Here is a 20,322-nt window from a genome sequence, read left to right as displayed (position 1 = left end):
TACGTGTCAAACGGGCTTCAAAGTTCACGGTACCGCTAAATCTGTGCGTTTAACGTGAGAACGTCCCCGGCAGCGCCATTATCTGCGGGTCGTGTTTAGTGTGTTGGCGGCGGGAGGTGAGTGAATCTGAGCTGAAGGGGAGAGAACTGGCTTCGGGAACTTGACGTCATCTTTTCCGTTGCTGTGTTGCGGTCAGGGCGAACTTTCTGGAACATCCCGGTTACCGGGGGAATGGCGGCCGTCTGTAGTTTTAATTGTTTTATTGGCCTCCCCCCCCACCCGAGCCCGGATAGATAGTCTTGGACAGTTTTGTTCATGACACGATATGATCGCGTAAACTCGCCCCTTTCTGCCCGCCATTTTTTTTCTCTCGTTATACCGGAAAGCTTGGAAAGCGGTGGCGCAGTGACATTTGCATCATGGAGGATTGTACGCGCACGCGCGGTGGTGCAGGATGTTCCGTGTTGCGGAGCAGGTTTCAGGAAGAGGGAGAGGGGGGGCGGCGGCGGCGAGACACGATAACGCCACCGGGGCGTGATGGAGGAAATGTCAGGAGGGGAAGCTGCGTGACGGGAGTTAAACACAAAAGACCTCGACGCACATTAACAAAACACATGCACAATTAAGAGAACCTCAATTTGATGACACGTGCGCTGCTAAAAAAAAAGTCACAACACACAATTGCCAAAACGACAACGGAAATGTTTCTAGGGGACCCAGAACGGTGCTGCACCTGACAGTCGTCCGATGCTTTGTGACGTTATTACGTGTGCAGTAATGCAATGCATGTAAATGTAGTATTATTATCCACATACTTGGTATAATTCGTAGTTATTCTGTCGCATATTCGTCCCGCTACTCCTCCTGCAGTTGCACGTGCACAAAACGTCCGGCTCGTTCGGGGGGAATGGTGTGATGTCTATTCTGAGGCTTTCACTAAACGGTTCGCTCGTATATTGCTCTTTATATCGCTCTTTATAGGAGCCTGGTGTCAGTGGTCATAGATCAGAGTAGACAGTTGCAAAAATGACGATTTTACATTTTTCAAGTGGGCCAGAAAACCTCTCTCTCTTAAACCAGACAGTCTGTGTGTGTGTGTGTGTGTGTGTGTGTGTGTGTGTGTGTGTGTGTGTGTGTGTGTGTGTGTGTGTGTGTGTGTGTGTGTGTGTGTGTGTGTGTGTGTGTGTGTGTGTGTGTGTGTGTGTGTGTGTCTCTCTCTCAAACCGTGCAGACACATTCAAAATTTCTAGGGAGGATTTTTCTAGTTGAAGTGTACTACTCGTCAGTAGTGATGGATCCTCAGAAAGCATTGGACAAGACAAAGTATTTTATTAGTTGCAGCCCAATATGTGATAATATGGCATGATGTATTATTTGTTCTATGTAATAGTTGAGAATATTACTGGTATTGAAACATGTGATGTGCCACAGTTGCACAATATAGAAATAAAGATTTGTACAGAGAATGCTTTAACTTTTATTGAATTATCACTTGCTCTATTGTTTCAGCTGGTATATTGAATAAGTCTGACTGGTTATGTTGTGATAATGACTCTTCAGAAGGCTTGCGTAGGATTGTTTACAAGAGAAGGATTACACATAAATGTCAAGGCCAAAAGAAATATATAAACATTTCCTCTTCCATAGCATCATTTGTGATATTTAACAATATTTATTTTTCTAGAACACAGTGCGGTGTGGTTTAGGTTATTTGGGGCAGCTGAAGAGTTCCAGTTAGGAAAATGTTAAAATTTCACATGACTGAACCAGCCTTCGGAGGCAAAAGACACAGCACAATAATACTACTTAAAATAATATAACTAATGAGTCCATAAAACTATCAAGCTATGTTGTGTGCCTGACATATATCGTGGGTGCTCTCAGAGTAAAATGGAAATACATAATATGTCCCATTACAACCGTTCAGTTATATTAGCTTTGCCTTGTTGGAATGTGTGATAAGTAACACACTGACACCTACAGCACAGGTATATGAACAATTTATTTACACCACATGTTTGTGTTGAACATAGTATCAGCTTTGGGGACAAGTTGCTTGTGAATAAAAGCAGATGGTATCCGACAACGTCTACAGGTCCACTCTCACTCCGAAGCCTGGTCCTTTAGGAGGCTCTGTCAGGGAGGTCAACCCTCCAGCAGGCTCACAGGAGAAACGACCGCCCCTGTAATCAAAGAGACAGAAAAAGCATCTTAATGTAAAGCACAGAACGTACGGCCGTGTCGATGAGATGAATGACATATTTTTTACCTGGGTCCGGGTGGTGGGACTCTTCCTGCTTTTAGGTCATCGATAATATCGTCCATGTCTTTAGGTGTTAGGTCCTCCTGGAAATAAGAAAGATGTCAGGAAAAGAACAGAGTGCACCCATTTTCACTGCTAGTGGTCTTGTGCAGGATTATTAAGGTCTTCAGAGTTTTTCCAGATCATATGCTTGAGCCTGTATGAACATGTTGTCCTACCTATAAGTTTCAATCTCACTTTAAAAGGGGGGGGGTGTAATTCACTTACATTAAAAGTCCATGATTATCGCAACCAATATGATGGGATTTTCATCAAAAATTTATATTTTTTAGTTTAAAAATAACTTGATAAGGATGAGAGATCATGCAGGGCTTTACAATAATTTCCACAGCAGTCCAGTAAATCAGGGGGGCTGTGAATTGTTCAGGACCAAAACTACTTCAGATACAGCAACAGTTGTTTTCACATCCACAGTTATCGTTGGCTTGTTATAACCCATTAACTTAATACATGATAATACCGAACTACATTGAAAAAACAATGAAACTTGTTTGACTTGTCAGCTCAGTTCAAATCTGCTTATACAGAATGTCTCTAGTCAGCACTAACAAGGTTTAAACTGAGACAAATAACAGCTCTTTGTTGGGTAGTATTTTGTATTCATGGGTGTAGACTCTTAACCAACAGCACTTGTGTTCAGAAGGAGCTTGGTTATTGCATTATTTTGAATCTGATAAGGCTTGGTGTGAATGTGCATGAAGACTGAATCATCCAAACTTTTTCACATGCAGGTATTTGCAGCTACACTGATCCTGCACCACAGCTTTTACCTTCAGCTCTAAAAACCATTAACAAGCTGACACGTTTAAGTGCTTGTTTGCAAACTGTATCTTAAATAAAACTAAGTGCCTGCAATTGACAACTGAATTGATCTAATAGCCAAAGAATGGAAGTATGTGAGTGATAATTATTCTTATAAAATGCTAAATTCAGTCCAGCCATAGACATCATACCTTTTCTACCGTAGCAATTTGAGCTGTAAAGAGAAATGGTCTCCCTATAGGTAAGATGTACTTCAAGTCAATATTATTAACCCAATATTACTAATTTAGTTACGATGTTCAGTGAGGAAGCTCTCGGCACTCACATAATAGTCGTCGTTGATCTGGACCATTGGAGCATTCACACAGGCACCTAGGCATTCCACTTCTATTAGTGTGAACATCTTGTCAGGTGTCGTCTCTCCAACCTTGATACCTGTTGAGAAACAAATGAAGTCATGTTATATCCGTGTCTGATCTCCTGACAAGCAGCAGATCAAGTTACTGACCTCATTAAGTACTACTATCAAGCTGTAACACCAGATGTAAATATGTCAATGTTCCATTGACTAAAAAAAACAACATATAATAGGGTTCTTTATTAAAAGCTACACAGATTCAAGTATATTAACAGTATATTGATTTCAGTCTTGCTCCTTCAGTCTTCGTATGCTGCTACAGCTTTTTGTTGTTTGAATAACACGTTTGTTCCCAATCTCTGTTTAACTAAAATATACACATAATAAAAATAGTTTTCAACTACGTTTCCATTCCTTCATTGGTGTTCAGCTGTAAAATGTCAAGTGGTTCTCTTACCCAGTTTGTTTTGGAGGGCCTCCAGGATGCTGTCTGAGTTGCAGAGCATGCAGGGAGTTGTTGTGCAGATCTGAATGAAGTATTTTCCCACGGGCTGACGCAGGAACATCGTGTAGAATGTCACTACTTCATAGACTCTCATTGGAGGGACCTCCAGCACCTCAGCGACCTGAATGACAACAATTACAAACATTCAATGAGGTTGCTTTACATGACACAAAGGACCTTGTATTTATTTGTCCTAGTAAAAATGTTGGCGAACAAATTATTCTACGCTTGAGGAAATTGCTCTAAAATAAGTTCCAAAAGAATCAGTGCCTTGTTCATGGCGGAGATGGGGAGCCAGCCATGTTGCCTTTGGGCTAAATCCAACACTGGGATGGTGGCTGCTTGCTTGTGTCCTTCAGGGTACATGGAAATGATCGACTCAATCCTCTGTATGGGAAAAAAGAAATTTTATTATTAGATGTGAACTTGCTCACAGCTTAGAATAATCACATCATTGCTTTCCTTTTTGTACTCATTAATATAAGAGAGAAATAGGTTATGTTTTTCTGAAATATATAAGAACGCACATACAACCCGAAAATTATGGATATTGGAGGAGATTATACACAAAAAGCATCTTTGCACCCCCAGCGTCTGCAACTCAGCCCAGGTGACCTTCTTACCTTCTTGTTCTCCTCAGTGAAGTCAAAAGGAGTATCAGGGTTGTTGTCAGGAGTGTCTCTGTGCTAAATGAGAAAGACAACAGCGTTAAAGGACATTATTTACGCCAAATGTATAATTATCTATAGTCACAGAATGTGAAGATGCTATTAGAGATTATTTTGTTACTCAACAATAACTACTTTCACATTTGAGTTAAAGGCTTGTGAGCGGGAGCTCATAGTATCTGATAAAATATGTATAACTCATCATGTGAGCCCAGAGGGGAACTTGCTACTATCAGTCCATTGAGAAGACTCAACACATAGAAGTTAGTTCTGCTTCTGCACACACTGCCCCCTTGTGAGCGGCAAACATACTCTGAGCTATTACTGAAAATAAAAACTTTCACTTTAATGATGTTTGATGTAAGTTATAGATGTTTAAAACATTTCTGGTTAAAGATTAGTGACACAATTCACCCATCCCCTTCTTCTTATCCTCTCAAAGATGAAAAACATCTTTATTACCAAGAGACTGAAACCATGGCATGTTTCCATTACATGAGAATATCACATGTGTTGTTTTGTTACATAGCCTGGCTTTAACAGGCTCTAAAGGCAGCGCTGCAAACCAATAGGAGCTCCTGGAAAACAGGTTCCTTTGGGATTTTTAAGCAAAAATTTAAGCGGATACATTTTTAAATAATGTTTTGATCAAATTCACAAGCTAGTAAAAAACAAATGATGTAAAGATAAATAACAGATAATTCAATTTAAGTAAATACAAAATCTTCTGTAATAAATTGTGTTGGTGGAACATAAGCACGCCTATTTCACGAAGAAAAACAAAGTTAGATGGACAAGTAACACCTAAGTCTCTGTAAAAAGGTTTTTAATTTAATAGCATAAGTTCTGTTTGCCAATGTAAAACACATTAAATCACTTGATTGACTGTAGGGATAGGAGGCTACAGAGGACAGTAATGACCTTGATCTAGATCAAGGCAACATTGTATAATATTTTGAATATTTGAGAGCACTCGAAAGAAAATGTTGTGTATCACAGTTTGTGATTCAGTATTCAAAACTACCTCTTAACTTAGTGCTTTCACTGGTTTCCTATGCAGGTGTATTCTATGATTTTGGATCCAGAATGGCATCTGACTTACATTACTGAAAATAAACATTTATCCAACAGATTCCAGCAGAAGCACACGGACAAAATCTTCATTAGCTCTGAATACAGTACTGACAAGTTGTCTAATCTCTATTAACCCAGTTGTGAGGTGTTCATTAGACACTGAACCCTTACTACACAGCACTATGGGCTTCTCTGTATTCAATGCAAATAAACTGTGAACTCACCACAAAGATGCCACCTGCTCCAGCGCGTGCAGCCGACCGATGCAGACCCCGGACCTGCCTGGCCTGCAAACACAGAGAGAGAAACAAGACACATCACATATCTGTGTATTTGTGATTGATACTCCAACATCCCAAGGAGGTTTTAACAGGTTTGTCTCCCGTTTGGACAAGAAACTACATCTGGTTGTAGGGGAAATAAAACTGTTTATGTTGCTGTTATTTAAATCCTTAGTTTGACATTATAAGTATATATAATATTTTTTTACATTTTGATTGCAAATTACAATAACCAGGACAAACAAACTGACCAGAGGCTTACTTACTTCCTTATCATGATATGTAACTATATAAGATAAGATAAGATAGAACCTCATTCATTACTAAGGACATTTTGGTGCAGGATCTTACTCAAAAGTATTAATAACAAAGAATAGAATAATACACTGTCATTCATTGTCAAGTAAAAATATCAAGTCTAATGAGGAACAAGACGCTCAGGGCTTAAATATATTAAATAATACAAGTATAACAACTTTGAAATATAAAATAATGTAGTAGTAATGCACGTGATAATGAACGTAATATTGCACTAATTAGAAGTAACTGACAGAAGTTTAAAAGTATTACAATAAGGGCTGCATTCACAAATACATAGCTTCATCACCATTTTAAATTAGGTGAAAGGTTGTATACTTTCTACTTCATGTGTTTACATTAACATTCCTACATTTTAGACTTGATTGAAATATAAGACAGACAGAAAAGAATACGAGGCAGTTTTTAAATGTGTTGACCTTCTTTCTAAAGGCACCAATTTACTTCAAAACACCAAGAGACTTAAAGGACATTTTCAACACCAGCAGGATTTTTGCCCTATGAGCTCGCTGAGTGGTTCACTGCCAGGTCAACGAGGCTGATGAAGTTAATTTAGATCTATACAAACATAAGAGGTACAGAGAAGCGTTTGAACATCACTAGTTCTTCCATTAAACATGTTATAAACGTCTCATAGCAGAAGGCTAACACTAGCATGCTAGCGTTACCCAACACCAGCTAGCTTAGCGGCCTCCTTGCCCTTGTGAGGAGTCACGCCGATTTCTCATCAAATCCTCAAACAAATCGTTGAAACGCGGGTCAGTGAACACAAAGGACATCGGGACAGTACCGTGTGGGACACCGCGGAGCGAACAGCAGCGCACAGGAACATGTTGGGGCTGGAAGTTCGAACCCGGGAGCGTCAGAGGATCTACGGGATCGCAGCGGCCGTGTCGGGGCTCGATTGAGAGGGTCTGACGTCACCAGGCGCTGCGTGACTCGATCGATCCCAGAGAGGAGCTTAGGATCAGAGATCTGTTATTAAACCTGAGAGTTCGCTTTGTATGTTCCATAGGAGCTCAGCTAGTAAAAATAACTTATGGATTGTTAAATATGAGGAGGATTTAATGTAATAAAGAAAAGAGGAGCATGCAGTGCACAACACAAAGAGACAACTTACACAAAAAACACAGACAGACAATACGATAACACAACAGCAAATGAGAAAACACAACAGAAAATAAGATAACACAATGAAAAATACTCAAAAAACACTACAGACAATAAGATAAGACAACAGTAAATGAGATAACACAATATAATATAAATAAAATAATACAACGACAAATCAAAAAACAACCACAGACAATGAGAAAACAATGAAAAGTAACACAAAAAACTAAAGAAAATAAGACAACACAACAGCAAATGAGTCCGTTAAAATCTATCCAGAAAAAACGTTAAAATCTATCCAGATGGATTTTGCATAGGGAAATATGCATTAATATAGAAAGTCAAGGGTAAGAGACTGAGAGTAAGTTGGATTTAGTCTCAAAGGTCCTTGTGGCCCTCAGCTGTACGTGTGAATGATTCTGTTGCGTTTCAGATGGTGCATCAGGATGAAGGTAGCACAATTAAAAAACTGCAATCACATCAGCATATAACATAACACAATGACAAATAACACAGAAAACACAACTGCAAATAAGAAAACACTGTGAAAAATCCCCAAAACAACAGAAAATAAAATAACACATGACAATAACACAAAAAAACACAACACACAATAAGATAAAACAACAGCAAATAAGAAAACGTAACAGCTTTAATGGAAAAGGGTGCATGTCAACATGGCTTGTTGCTGACTGGACGGACAAACTGTTTGCACTCCAGCGCCCATGTAGAAAAGCAAGAATAAAACGCAAACAGTACGATGAAATAGATGTTACCAAATGCTTCAGGCTGCAGGAGACGGAATGTGATGAATAAATGTAGATACGTGGAGATATTCAGCGTAATTATAATTATTTGTAATAGGCATCAATAATACTTTTTTCTTCTTATGTCTAATTGTTCCTATTATTGATATAAATTTTTAGTTTCATGAAGTTTTTAAATTGGTAAAATGTAATACGATCAAACAGAATTGTAACAGCAAAACAGGTATTTATGTATTCATTTATTTAAGTACCCATCATCCTCTCTGTCAAAACCAGTCACCCCTGCTCATGCCTGAATCCCTGGCTGTCAACCCAGTGCACACAGCCTCCTTCTCCTCCTCCTCCTCTTCCCACTCCTCTTCCTCCTCCTCCTCTTCCACCTCCTGGCTCAATAAAATAATACAATCAACAGGCCAGGGAGCACACGTCCAATGAAAAAGTGGGAGTGCCTCACCCTGCCAGTCGATTGGCTGGCAAGCTAAGCAGACTGAGGAGATCCTGGGCTCAGGGATTAGAGGCGGGACTTTACATGGCCTCAGTACAGAGGGCCTTGCAGTGTTGGTACCTTCCCCAGGAGGATCCAGACAGATCAGCAGGGAGTCCAGATTAGCCCATTTTCTGTCTCACCCTCAGATGATATAGGTCCGTCTACATCTCTCCTTCCGCAATGGTTGTTCCTGAATCTCAGGACAAAATGTACTACCCCTCTGCCGAGCTGCAGAGGGATGCTCATGTGCCTGATTTTAACTCTTATCTGGAGCTGTACAGGAAGTCTCTTGAGAATCCAGAAGGTAGGTCAAACGCGTCGGGAGATTCAGTGCAGTGCTTGCAGTGTTTCCTTGCATTCCATCATGCATCTATAAACAATGTCACTGTTTATCTGTCCTGCCTGGAGACCCCAACACTCACTCTCAGTGTTGTTTCTATTCCAGCTTTCTGGAAAGAGGTTGCTGATGAGTTCTTTTGGAAGAAGCCTGCAACGGGTCCAATGCTGCAGTACAACTTTGACGTGACTAAAGGGAACATATATGTCAAATGCATGGAAGGGGCCAAAACCAACATGTGCTATAATGTCCTCGACAGACATGTGAAGGAGAGGAACCTCGGGGAAAAGGTTGCCTATTACTGGTAAGCAACCACGCGGCATCAATGATGGCTTTGATGGGAAATGCTGCCCGGAGTTATGTCAGGTATTCCAGGCAATAACAACTGTGTCCCCTGCTGCCATCCCAGTGCACCAAAACAAACCACTGAGCTGGTGTGGCAGTCTCTCAGTCTGCTGCTAGAAACAGAAGAGAGCTTTTTACATGCTAAGGAATTTTCACAGATTTAATATTTTGGATGCATCTAACTTTTTTACATCTATAATTACAGCAGATTGCATGAGGCCTGCAAAACTCGTAAAGCAATTAAAGAACAAAGCCTCTTTCTACTCAAATCCTGACAAGAACTATAATTTGCATATTTTAGATGCAAACACATAGATTCTGTTTCTGTACTTTCTTCCCAACTTCTCAGAAATTTAATTGAAACTCCCACCCTTGACATTTCAGCAAGGCTATGCTCTCTAGCTTTATACTCCGGCGCACAGTGTATTTGCTCTGTCAACTGAGGAAGCTCTGCAAACAAAAAAATAATTGTTCCGCCAGCTCAGCAGTAACAGGGGTTCAATGGGCACAGCGGAGACCAACCATGACCCATGCAAGTGTCTCCACAGTGTTTGCACTACATCAGAGCCCTTATGTAATACATCTGCTCATTTGTTTGCAGGGCCGGTTTCAGCAGCTCATCCTGTGAGGAGAATATATACTCAGTTAATCAGCTCTGTTAAATGACTGTACTGCGCATGATGAGACACAAAAAGGAATAAGACCCCTATAGTCAAATGTCTGTTCTTTTGTTTGACTTATACTGCGTCGGATACTGGCTTTTACTTGCAGCTATAAAGGTCTACTGGATAACATGATACCAACAGATGGTTGCATTTCGAAAGAGTTCCTGCACACAAATAGAAATTGTTTAACTCTAAAAGGATTTTTTTTTTTATTACTCTGTGCTGTGACAGGATCATAAAGTGATCACTGATTCACAAAATCAAATAAAGACTTAAAAGGGGCTTCTTCTTGTAGGGACAACTGAAGTATCATCAGAGAACGAGGTGTACAGTTTTGGTTTAGACTTAAATGTTCAGTATTGTTTTAACATTGGTAATAAAATCAGACTTTTAATAATAACAAAATAAATAATGTACAGTTTTCTATATTAAAGCTTCATATAAATCCGACGTCAATATTTTACTGGGTGAGAGACTCTCACAAACATGATGGATCGAGGGATACAATATCAGTAAATATATAAACAACAGAATTTGTTATTGTCTCAATGTGGGCGTTTATATTAAGGCTTTTATTGCTAAATCCATATGTCTCACTTGGGTTTTAGTTTTTAGCACCAGAGAATAGTAATGAGCACATTCAGGGGTTCACACTCATCCTTTAGAGTCTCATTTACAAAATTGTACAAAACGTTGTTGAGTCATATGACAGCAACCAATCAGAGCTGGTAAAAGTTGGATAAACAAAGTCTAAGGACTCGACCTCTGGGAAATTCTGCAGGTGAGTTGTGTTTGCTTGGAGCTATACAGTAAGCGTCACTGCATACAAGGTCCGAGGCCACAGTTTAACCAGCTCAGTTTGGGTCAATCATATCAGGGTTTTTTAACTCTACAACAATGCACTGCTCAACAGGGAAACCAGGATTATATATAAACTGTAGTATCTGAATAAATAACTTGATAAAGCATCTTGTTGATGCAATGGGACCAAAATCAAGATTGGAAATGAGCAATGTTTTCTTAAAAAAATATTTACTATCTGCTGAGTAGCTGGTTATCTATGAACCTTCCAACTTCATACGTGTACTTTAAGGGATGAACATGCTAGGAGAATAAAGTTACACCTACAGAAGAAGCTTCATACAACCTGACACAGCTTTAACATCACAGTAACAGATCCTGGGTGTTTTTTCTCTTTGTGTCGTGTCTTCACAGGGAGGGAAACTCGCCCGACCACCACATGACCATCACTTACTCTCAGCTGCTGAAACGCGTCTGCCGCTGTGCTAACGTCCTCAGGAAAATGGGTGAGAGCCTGAAAATGTAATGTAATGTGCTTTTTTTGCATATTCAAAGTAAAGTTCAGTGTCTGACACATATCCATTATCCCGGAACTCAACATGAAGCCTGAAACTGTGTTTCTGTCCTTGATCAAGGGGTGAAAAAGGGAGACAGGGTGTCGATTTATCTCCCCATGATTCCAGAGCTGGTCTACACTATGCTGGCCTGTGCCAGGATCGGTGCTGTTCACTCCATTGTGGTAAGTGGGATGAGGAAGCTCCCATTTCCCAAACATCCATATTAGTTTGGCAGATGTTTTCATCAAGAACAAATTACATTAAGTACATTGAACATGATGGAAACAGAGCTGGATGTGTGAAGTGCATCCTTCTCTAACAAATAAAGGCAGGTTCAGAGTATTAAAGTATTTTTTGAGAGATAAAAGTTAGTGAAGTGTGAGCAGGTTTTTTTTTAGAGTCGGCTGTAGGAACCATGAGTCGGCTGTCTACAGAAAAGTTGCATTAGCCATTATGCCGTGTCATGCATAAGACTATACATAACGTCATCTTGTATTCAACTGAACTTGCCCGTCAACACGCTTCGTTATCTGCCGCTCTGACCGTATTACCAGCTGAACCTGGGCTCCTGCCTGTGTCAGTCCAGACTCGCCTGCTCCTGCACTTATCAGCTGTCCCCTGTTTGAACACCTCAGTATGTGGGTCAGACAATTACTGGCAGAATCCGGCTCTGGAAGAGTCAATGCACTATTTTAGATATTCAACCTTCAACATCTATGAAAGGGTTGGTGGCCTTGTTAAAAATATCTCCTGGCGGCTCCCAGGTTCATTTTACTGCTCTCAAAGGCCTTTTTCTTGGCAGACGTGAGTGTAAGTGACCTTGTCTGTGCTCGGTCACGGTTCTATGTTTTCTAGCTCTATGTTTTTTGTTAATCATTTTCCACATCATTTAGCTACATGGCCAGCTTTGGGATAGTTCCAGGTTTTAGTATTCTCATGTGAATATTAAACATAAATGATCTTGGAATAGAATTGGATCCCAGACGGGGGCAGACAGGACAGCCGGGGTCTCTCATGCTGTGACATTTTGCTGCTTCCAGGGTGACTTGGTTCATGATGCCAGCATGAAGACTGAAACGTGATACACTGTGAACTGTTAACCTCGGCCACGATTCAAGTGTCTGGAGGCAGATGCAGCCAATGACAATTTGATTTTAAATGTCTGGTGCACACACACACACACGTACACCCTGTATTCCTGGTAATGAAAGGCTGCAGCATGAATCATCACTCTGACTGTTTGCACTTTAAAAGCAAACATTTGCAGAACAGCAGGAATAACACTGTAAACTAACTGAGTTCTAATTGTGTAGTCAAACTAGATTAACCACCTCAATAAGCTTCTTTTGTTGTGCTAAGAAAATAAGTGACTTATGATTCTTTATACAAACAAAACTACATGAATCAGTAAAATGATTAATTATTATAATGATTATTTCAGTTAATAACAATAGTTTATATAATTATAATAACAATCATTCTCTAATCTACCCTAACCCTTTAGCAACAGGTAAAAAACATGGTGGTTGACTTTGACTTTGACTTTTAACGGAACTCAAACATAGTTTCCACTGCAATGAAAGAATTTTAAATGTTTTCAATGTTGGTTTAACCTGCAAATAAGAGGTTTAGATAATCTGGTTAAATCCCTAAATCTTATCTGTTGTTGGACTTTGTGTCCTGTTCTCACATCTCAACAGTTACAATGATGAGTGCAATGTTGTCATAAGTATCACACAAAGATGGTTAGTAACACAAAGGGCCCCTGGGCTCAGACAAGTTAAAGGCCTAATATTGTACAAACTACGCAGCCATATTCGTAGTTGTTTTGTGTCTGTTTGTTTGTAGTCTTTTTGAAAGTTTTTAGGGGTTAAATTTGTCTGTTTTGGTCATTTGACATCATACTCATTGCTTTCCAGTGTTTTTTTAATCTCTTGGCAGTGGTTTGTTGTCTCTTTGCTTTTGTGCATCTGTGTAATGCCAAAACAAATGATGAATAAAACACTGAAAGACAGACCCAAGCTTCAATTTAACCAGGATGCCTCTCTCTCTCTCTCTCTCTCTCTGTCTGTCTTTGCATGTTCAGTTTGCAGGTTTCTCCTCGGAGTCTCTGTGTGAGAGGATTGTCGACGCCCAGAGCAGCGTCCTGGTGACAGCAGGTAGGTCCGGCCTTTTACTGTGACCTGCAGCAGCACCAGGATGTGATGTGTAGTGGAGCTCCGGAGCTGTAAAGATAATGTTCAGGTTGTAAAGTGAAGTGGTGTTGAAACGCCTTTCTCCCGGCTCTTACTCATCATCTGTTGCTCTCTCGCTCTCTCTCTCTCTCCTTTTGTGATACACACAGATGGTGTTTACCGAGGAGAGAAGCTGATCAACCTGAAACAGATTGTGGACGAGGCTCTGGAGAAGTGCAGGGAGAAGTAGGTCCTGCTCACAAGACTAACACTCGCAGCACCCGCCCTTGTTTACACTAGCTGCTGCCGGTAATGGGACTGGAAAAACGTCACTGGACACACACACACACACACACACACACACACACACACACACACACACACACACAAAGCCCTATCAGCTGCTACCAGGGACGTTCAGGAAACACACCGCCTGGTTCCCACTTTTACGAGGCTGCCGGGCAACATGGAGAACTCAGATCCATCAGGGAAGCCCAAGCTGCTGGGAGGGATGTGAGCCGAGAAGCAAAGCATGCTGGGAAAGGTTGTCTGCAGGAGGCAACATCAAGGTTCATGGGAATGATTTGAAAATAAAAGAAAAATGTGTTTAACATTATGTGACGTCTGTGAAACTAGATTTAAATTCTAAAGTTTCTTCTAACTTACCTAGCAAACATTTTACATCGTGCCGGGTTTTAATAAACTGTTCATAATAAAAACAGAGCACATGAATACTTGGGGAAAGGTTTCACTCCAATACCGAGGAACCCAGATATAGTTCTTAATCGTTTCTTTCCATTTCCCTCAGAGCGTCCTCGAGCATCACCAAGTGCCTCGTGGTCAAACACCCGGCCCTGAGGACAAAGAGTGGAGCTGCATGCAACAAATTACAGGTACAAAGAAAAGCTATTCATTTATTTTACAATTTAGTTCTGAAAGGTAAATTGTGACAGAAGTTTTATTTTATGTATTAATTTCTATTGTCATAATTTAACTTAATTCAATGTGTTAAAAGAGGTTTATGTTGGCTATAGATTAGGAATAAAAAAAACACGTATCTCTAAATGGAATGATTTTTGATTTAAGAAAATTGAAAGAAGCTTAAATGGAAAAGTGGCAAAATGATGCTTCTTTCCCACAGAGATCTTGTGATATATTAACACATCAATCTGTATTTTTTGAGAAAAGGAATAAGTAGCTGTCACATTTCACACTTTGATAAGGCTGCTTCCATTAATTGATTCTTGTGGTCCACCCTCTCTAATAAACACTTGTATCTCTCACTTTTCATTAAAGAGATAATCAGTCTGCACTTGAGCTTTTTAGTCTTTAAGGTCTTTCAGCTGAAGGCCTCTTTAATTCTGCTGCATCAGGTGATCCCTCATCTGAGGTTAGAGCAGCAGCTGAAACATCCCAGACCACGCTCCTCTTTCTGGATTTAGAATCTCAGCCAGTTTAGATCTAACGTGCTGTGTTGTTGCTGAGCGTTGCCACGCGACGGGAGCAGATGTGATGAGCGGAGTCAAGTGTTGGATCTGTTCCCTGATGCTTCTGGTGCCTTCAGACCCCCTGGGACTCGGAGTGTGACGTGTGGTGGGAGGAGGCGATGAGAGACTCTCCTGAGGAGTGTGAACCCGAGTGGCTGGACGCCGAGGACCCGCTGTTCATCCTCTACACCAGCGGCTCCACCGGCAAACCCAAGGTGAGACACAGCTGCAGGGGGGGGGGGGGGGGCAGCTACACAGGCAGAAACACAAAGTCTGGCTCAGGGAGAAGATAACACGTTCATTTTCTGTGTAAATGCTTAGTGGAACCACATCTTTACAACAGATCACAGCCTCTATTTTCCACTCTGATGAGCCTGTAACGATGTTAACCAAGCTGCCTTCTACTTAAGCTGCTGTCTGGAGGGAGAACTAATGCTTTTCTAATACTGAGAGGCACAAATATGATCCTAGAAAGTTATGTTCTCTGAAAGCCTCACAGCCGCTTTTGTGTTTTCTCTAATGTAAATGTCGATTCAACACGCACACACACACACACACACACACACACACACACACACACACACAGTTGTGTCTCCATGACTTCAGAGGACATTACATTGACTTATACTGATTTCATGGAGACTTACTCTAACCCTAACCTTAACCGACCTAAAGTTAAGCAGAAAACAATAATCACCTTCAATTTAATATAATTTTAATGCTTTTTGTCCTCACAAGATTCAAGATTCAAGATTCAAGAGTTTATTGTCATATGCACAACGACTACATTAAGCAGTCGCTTGCAATGAAATGTTTTGGGTCACAGGCTCTCTTAGGAAGACAAGTCTAGAAAATGTACACACACACACAAAAACAAACACACAAACTTGTCATTTCAGCACTCCTACACTTCAACCTGCAAGATGAGCCCTTACATGTTCCCAGACACAAACCCACATATAAACCCATATATACACGCACACACACAGACACACCTGCATACCCCCCCACCCTTATTTGTGCTGTCCTCTGTCTTCCTGACAATCCGGTCTGTGGTGCAGGGCGTCCTCCACACTGTTGCCGGGTACCTGCTCTACACGTCGCTGACCTTCAAGTACGTTTTTGACCATCACCATGATGACGTGTACTGGTGCACGGCGGACATCGGCTGGATCACTGGTCACTCCTACATCACCTACGGCCCCCTGGCAAACGCCGCTACCGGGGTCCTGGTGAGTCGGAAACACACTGTGTGGTTTTGGTAGAAAAAAGACGTGGAGGAGAGGAACTGGAGCGTCTCATGGACAAACGTGTGTGTATCTCATTTCCCAGTTTGAAGGCCTCCCTGTGCACCCCCACGTCGGCCGGTTCTGGGAGATCATTGAGAAGTACAAGGTGACCAAGTTCTACACAGCTCCCACAGCCATCCGCCTGCTGATGAAGTACGGACGAGAGCCTCTGCAGAAGTGAGAGCCCCCCCCCCCAAAAGCTATAGGAGGAGTCAGGGAATGGACGAGAACAATAATGTATTCGATATAATATTAGTTATCAGAAGGATATGAGGTAGAACAGCCTAAATATGTGTTAAAGGATGTCATGACAGACCTGTATGATCTTTTAGGTATTTGCTATAGTCTCAACTTATGTCTAGCGTAGATCTACGGGATCATACAGGGTTAGTAAAGTACGGGGGGATGAGGGGGTGAGGAGGAGGTGAGGAGGGGCCGTCTCCTTCCTCCGAGGGGAGACCCACAGATCCTCAGTCTGTGAAAACCTCGGCTCTTGCATCAGGGTTCTCCGGCCTTCATGTGGAAATGTTCACCTTCAAAAGAGTTCACTGCTTATGCAACATTTTGCTAAGTTGTGAGATGAATGGTTAAACAGAGGGAATTAGAATTCAAATGGTGAGTTTGCTAGAAATACTCAGAGGTTATCTGTCAAAAGAAGAAGCAAGAAACTTCTGTTTAACTTTTAACTGAAACTCTTCCATCAGCTCTTCAGTGCAACACATCAAAATCTTTATCTTGATTTACTGAAACTTTGTCCATCTGATGAATAGGAGATATGAGTTTTACAGGAAATACACTTTCCAGGAAATTTGCTCTCTCACAGAGTTTTATAAGAATAATCAATTGTCTGTGTGATGAATATGAAGCAGGAACTTTCTGCTAATTAGCTCAGCATAGAAACTGGAAACTGGCGAAAGCTGTAAAAAAACAAATGGTCCTTTGCCCACTTCAGGTTTATATGAATTCAAAAAGACAAATAAAAGAGGGAGAGAGGTAATGAGATTTAATGAGAACCAGATGATGATTGAACATGAGACTTTTCTCTCTTGTCTCCGGCAGGTACGACCTCTCCAGCCTGAGGATCGTGGGTACAGTGGGCGAGCCCATCAACCCAGAGGCCTGGCAGTGGTACCACGAGGCGGTGGGTCAGGGCCGATGTCCCATCGTCGACACCTTCTGGCAGACGGAGACAGTAACGAACCCACACACACACTTCAAATGGTTATATTCATGCTCAGATATATACGTATATATACTGTAAATATATGTCCTCAGTGTAATGTTCTCCTTCATGTCCCTGCAGGGAGGTCATGTTTTGACTCCTCTTCCTGCCGCCACGCCGCTGAAACCCGGCTCTGCTGTGAGTGAAAACACTGATCACCTCACACTCTGACCTTTCTGTGGAGCTCTCAAACACGCAGCCCCTATCTGCTGCGTGTTTAAACAATATCAGTCATGGTGGTAAAAAAAAGACTTTCAAAACTGCATCTGAGAATCTATCAGTATTCTTTAGTTTCCTCTTAAAAGTTGTGTTTCTTGAGGATCATGTGATTCAGATGATGATCCGGAAGGAAACTCTGTGTTAAATCCACGCCTCCTGTTTTCAGACCTTTCCTTTCTTCGGGGTGGAACCGGCGATCCTGAACGAGCACGGAGAAGAGCTGGAGGGTGAGGCCGAGGGATATCTGGTGAGTTCCAGTTCCACTCAGTACCAACTGTATTAATACGTGTGACGCAGCAGCTGAGCACACAGATATATGACATAAGATAAGTACTGTAGATCACACAATTAAAAACAGTCAACGGCTATAAACCTTATTTGAACCTCATTTTATTATTTAATAAGATATTCAACCATGTTTGTTCTTTTCTTATTAATTCTTGCATCAGAGACTTTCACTTGTCTGAACACGATATTAGATTTGCAATATTCACTTTAATACATGTAATGGTTTATTGTAATTTTAGTCATTTTAATCTGCTTTATTTATTAATTTCACTCGTTTTTTAACATGGTTTATTGTGTTGTGTTTATTGAATGTCACTGTCATGATGCAGCTCAGGGAAACTTCAAATTAACCACAGCTCTGAAGTTTAAATCATGTACATTTGTTTTGAAAGGTTTGAATGAAGTTCATTATTGTTAACTGTAGCAGTGATACTTCTCTCATATGTGTGTTGTGTGTGTGTTGTGTGTTGTGTGTGTTGTGGGTGTTGTGTGTGTTGCAGGTGTTCCGGAGGCCCTGGCCTGGAATAATGCGAACGCTGTACAAAAACCACGAGCGCTTCGAAAACACCTACTTCAAGAAGTTCCCGGGCTTTTATGTGACCGGTGACGGTGAGAAACAGAAGTTATGATTTTTCATCTTTCCTCCCTTGTCTCCGGAGGGACGAGAGGAAGATGCTATAAAAACTCTGAGGGGGTTTCATGCAACCTGTTCTCTCCTGCTTCCTCTCGCAGGCTGCAGGCGGGATAAAGACGGCTATTACTGGATCACAGGAAGAATAGACGACATGCTGAACGTGTCAGGTATCGTACCGAGAGGAACCTCTGATCACTCAGCTGCTTCTCAGAACCTTTCACCGAGGTTTAGAACATCACAACACAAACCTGCAGCCTTCTGGGAAACTTTTTATTCTCCTGAAACACTTCACATGTTTTCATGATTCATCCCTGGTTGTTGTCGCGGCCCTGCAGGACACCTGATGAGCACAGCGGAGGTGGAGGCGGCCCTGACGGAGCACCCGGCTGTGGCGGAGGCCGCGGTGGTGAGTCGGCCTCACAAGGTGAAGGGCGAGTGTCTCTACTGCTTCGTCACCCTCAAAGACAGCCTGGAGTTCACCCACACGCTGGTGGAGGAGCTCAAGAGACTGGGTGAGGGGGAGTTTGGGTTTTAAGGAATTTTATTCTGAGGTTTTACTGTTTTTGTTTTGTGCTGAATCTGATATTTCAAATATTTGAGTTAATTTAACTCAATTTTTTGTGATGAATTTAATTCCTCTTGTTTTCTTCCATCAGTGAGAGAGAAAATTGGACCAATCGCCACACCAGACTTTGTTCAAAACGCCCCGGCGCTCCCGAAAACTCGCTCAGGTAAAACACTCGATAGGCAGAGTTCACCCCAAAACGCTAATTCACTCCTTATCCCCCAGACATTCAAATTGGACTGGAAACAAGATCAATTACATCTTGTTTTTATGCCTCCTCTTCCTCCTCCTCTTCCTCCTCCTTCAGGTAAGATCATGAGGCGAATCCTCCGGCAGATCGCCCGCAACGACAAAGACCTGGGCGACCTCTCGACCCTGGCCGACCCAAAGGTGGTGGAGGTGCTGTTCAGCCAGAGGTGTGAAGCTGCAGCCTGAACAGACGGACCTCCACCTCTCCACCTCTCCACCTCTCTGTCTCTCCATCTCCCCATCTCCCCACCTCTCAACCTCTCCATCTCTCCACCTCTCCACCTCTCCAGCTCTCTGTCCCTCCCCCTCTCCACCTCTCCACCTCTCTGCCTCTCCAATTCTCCATCTCCCCACTTCTCCACCTCTCCACCTCTCTGTCTCTGTCTCTCCATCTCCCCACCTCTCAACCTCTCCATATCTCCATATCTCCATATCTCCATCTCTCCACCTCTCCAGCTCTCTGCCCCTCCACCTCTTCACCTCCCCACTTCTCCACCTCTCCACCTATCTCTCTCTCTCTGTCTCTCCATCTCTCCATCTCCCCACCTCTTCACCTCTCCACCTCTCCATCTCTTCACCTCTCCACCTCTCTGTCTCCCCATCTCCCAACCTCTCCACCTCTCCACCTCTCCATCTCTTCACCTCTCCACCTCTCTGTCTCTCCATCTCCCAACCTCTCCACCTCTCCACCTCTCCACATCTCCACCTCCCCACCTCTTCACCTCTCCACCTCTCCACCTCTCCACCTCTCCACCTCTCCACCTCTCTGTCTCTGCACCTCTCAGCCTCTCCACCTATCTGTCTCTCCACCTCTCTGTCTCTCCACCTCTCAGC

At 42.0% G+C, this 20,322-nt stretch overlaps 2 protein-coding genes across 3 annotated transcripts; one reads left to right on the top strand and one right to left on the bottom strand.

Annotated features, from left to right (window-relative positions):
• Positions 1–1,984: 1,984 nt before the first annotated feature.
• On the bottom strand, positions 1,985–7,200 carry ndufv2 (NADH:ubiquinone oxidoreductase core subunit V2). Its single transcript, XM_053437667.1, has 8 exons — positions 7,080–7,200; positions 5,915–5,977; positions 4,572–4,634; positions 4,219–4,335; positions 3,901–4,069; positions 3,411–3,520; positions 2,270–2,346; positions 1,985–2,183 (listed from the first exon to the last, which is right to left on the bottom strand). The coding sequence occupies exons 1-8, from the start codon at positions 7,119–7,121 to the stop codon at positions 2,090–2,092; spliced, it is 735 nt and encodes a 244-aa protein (XP_053293642.1). The 5' UTR covers positions 7,122–7,200; the 3' UTR covers positions 1,985–2,089.
• A 1,470-nt stretch (positions 7,201–8,670) lies between these two features.
• On the top strand, positions 8,671–19,934 carry acss2l (acyl-CoA synthetase short chain family member 2 like). 2 transcript variants are annotated; one of them, XM_053437602.1, is made up of 19 exons: positions 8,671–8,960; positions 9,102–9,297; positions 11,219–11,310; positions 11,440–11,543; positions 13,448–13,520; positions 13,706–13,781; positions 14,344–14,428; positions 15,100–15,237; positions 16,084–16,254; positions 16,355–16,488; positions 17,371–17,503; positions 17,615–17,671; positions 17,919–17,999; positions 18,541–18,649; positions 18,773–18,841; positions 19,010–19,186; positions 19,331–19,405; positions 19,547–19,706; positions 19,803–19,934. In XM_053437602.1, exons 1-18 carry the CDS (start codon positions 8,837–8,839, stop codon positions 19,672–19,674), a joined length of 2,022 nt encoding a protein of 673 aa, XP_053293577.1. In that variant the 5' UTR covers positions 8,671–8,836; the 3' UTR covers positions 19,675–19,706; positions 19,803–19,934. The 2 variants fall into 2 exon arrangements, with proteins under 2 accessions (XP_053293577.1, XP_053293576.1); XM_053437601.1 differs by having other exon boundaries at positions 19,547–19,823.
• Positions 19,935–20,322: the final 388 nt, after the last annotated feature.

This window comes from Pleuronectes platessa, chromosome 13, assembly GCF_947347685.1.
Source record: "Pleuronectes platessa chromosome 13, fPlePla1.1, whole genome shotgun sequence".
Taxonomy (NCBI): domain Eukaryota; kingdom Metazoa; phylum Chordata; class Actinopteri; order Pleuronectiformes; family Pleuronectidae; genus Pleuronectes; species Pleuronectes platessa.
Note: the sequence above shows the minus strand (reverse complement) of the source record. Positions and strands in the feature narration are given on the sequence as shown.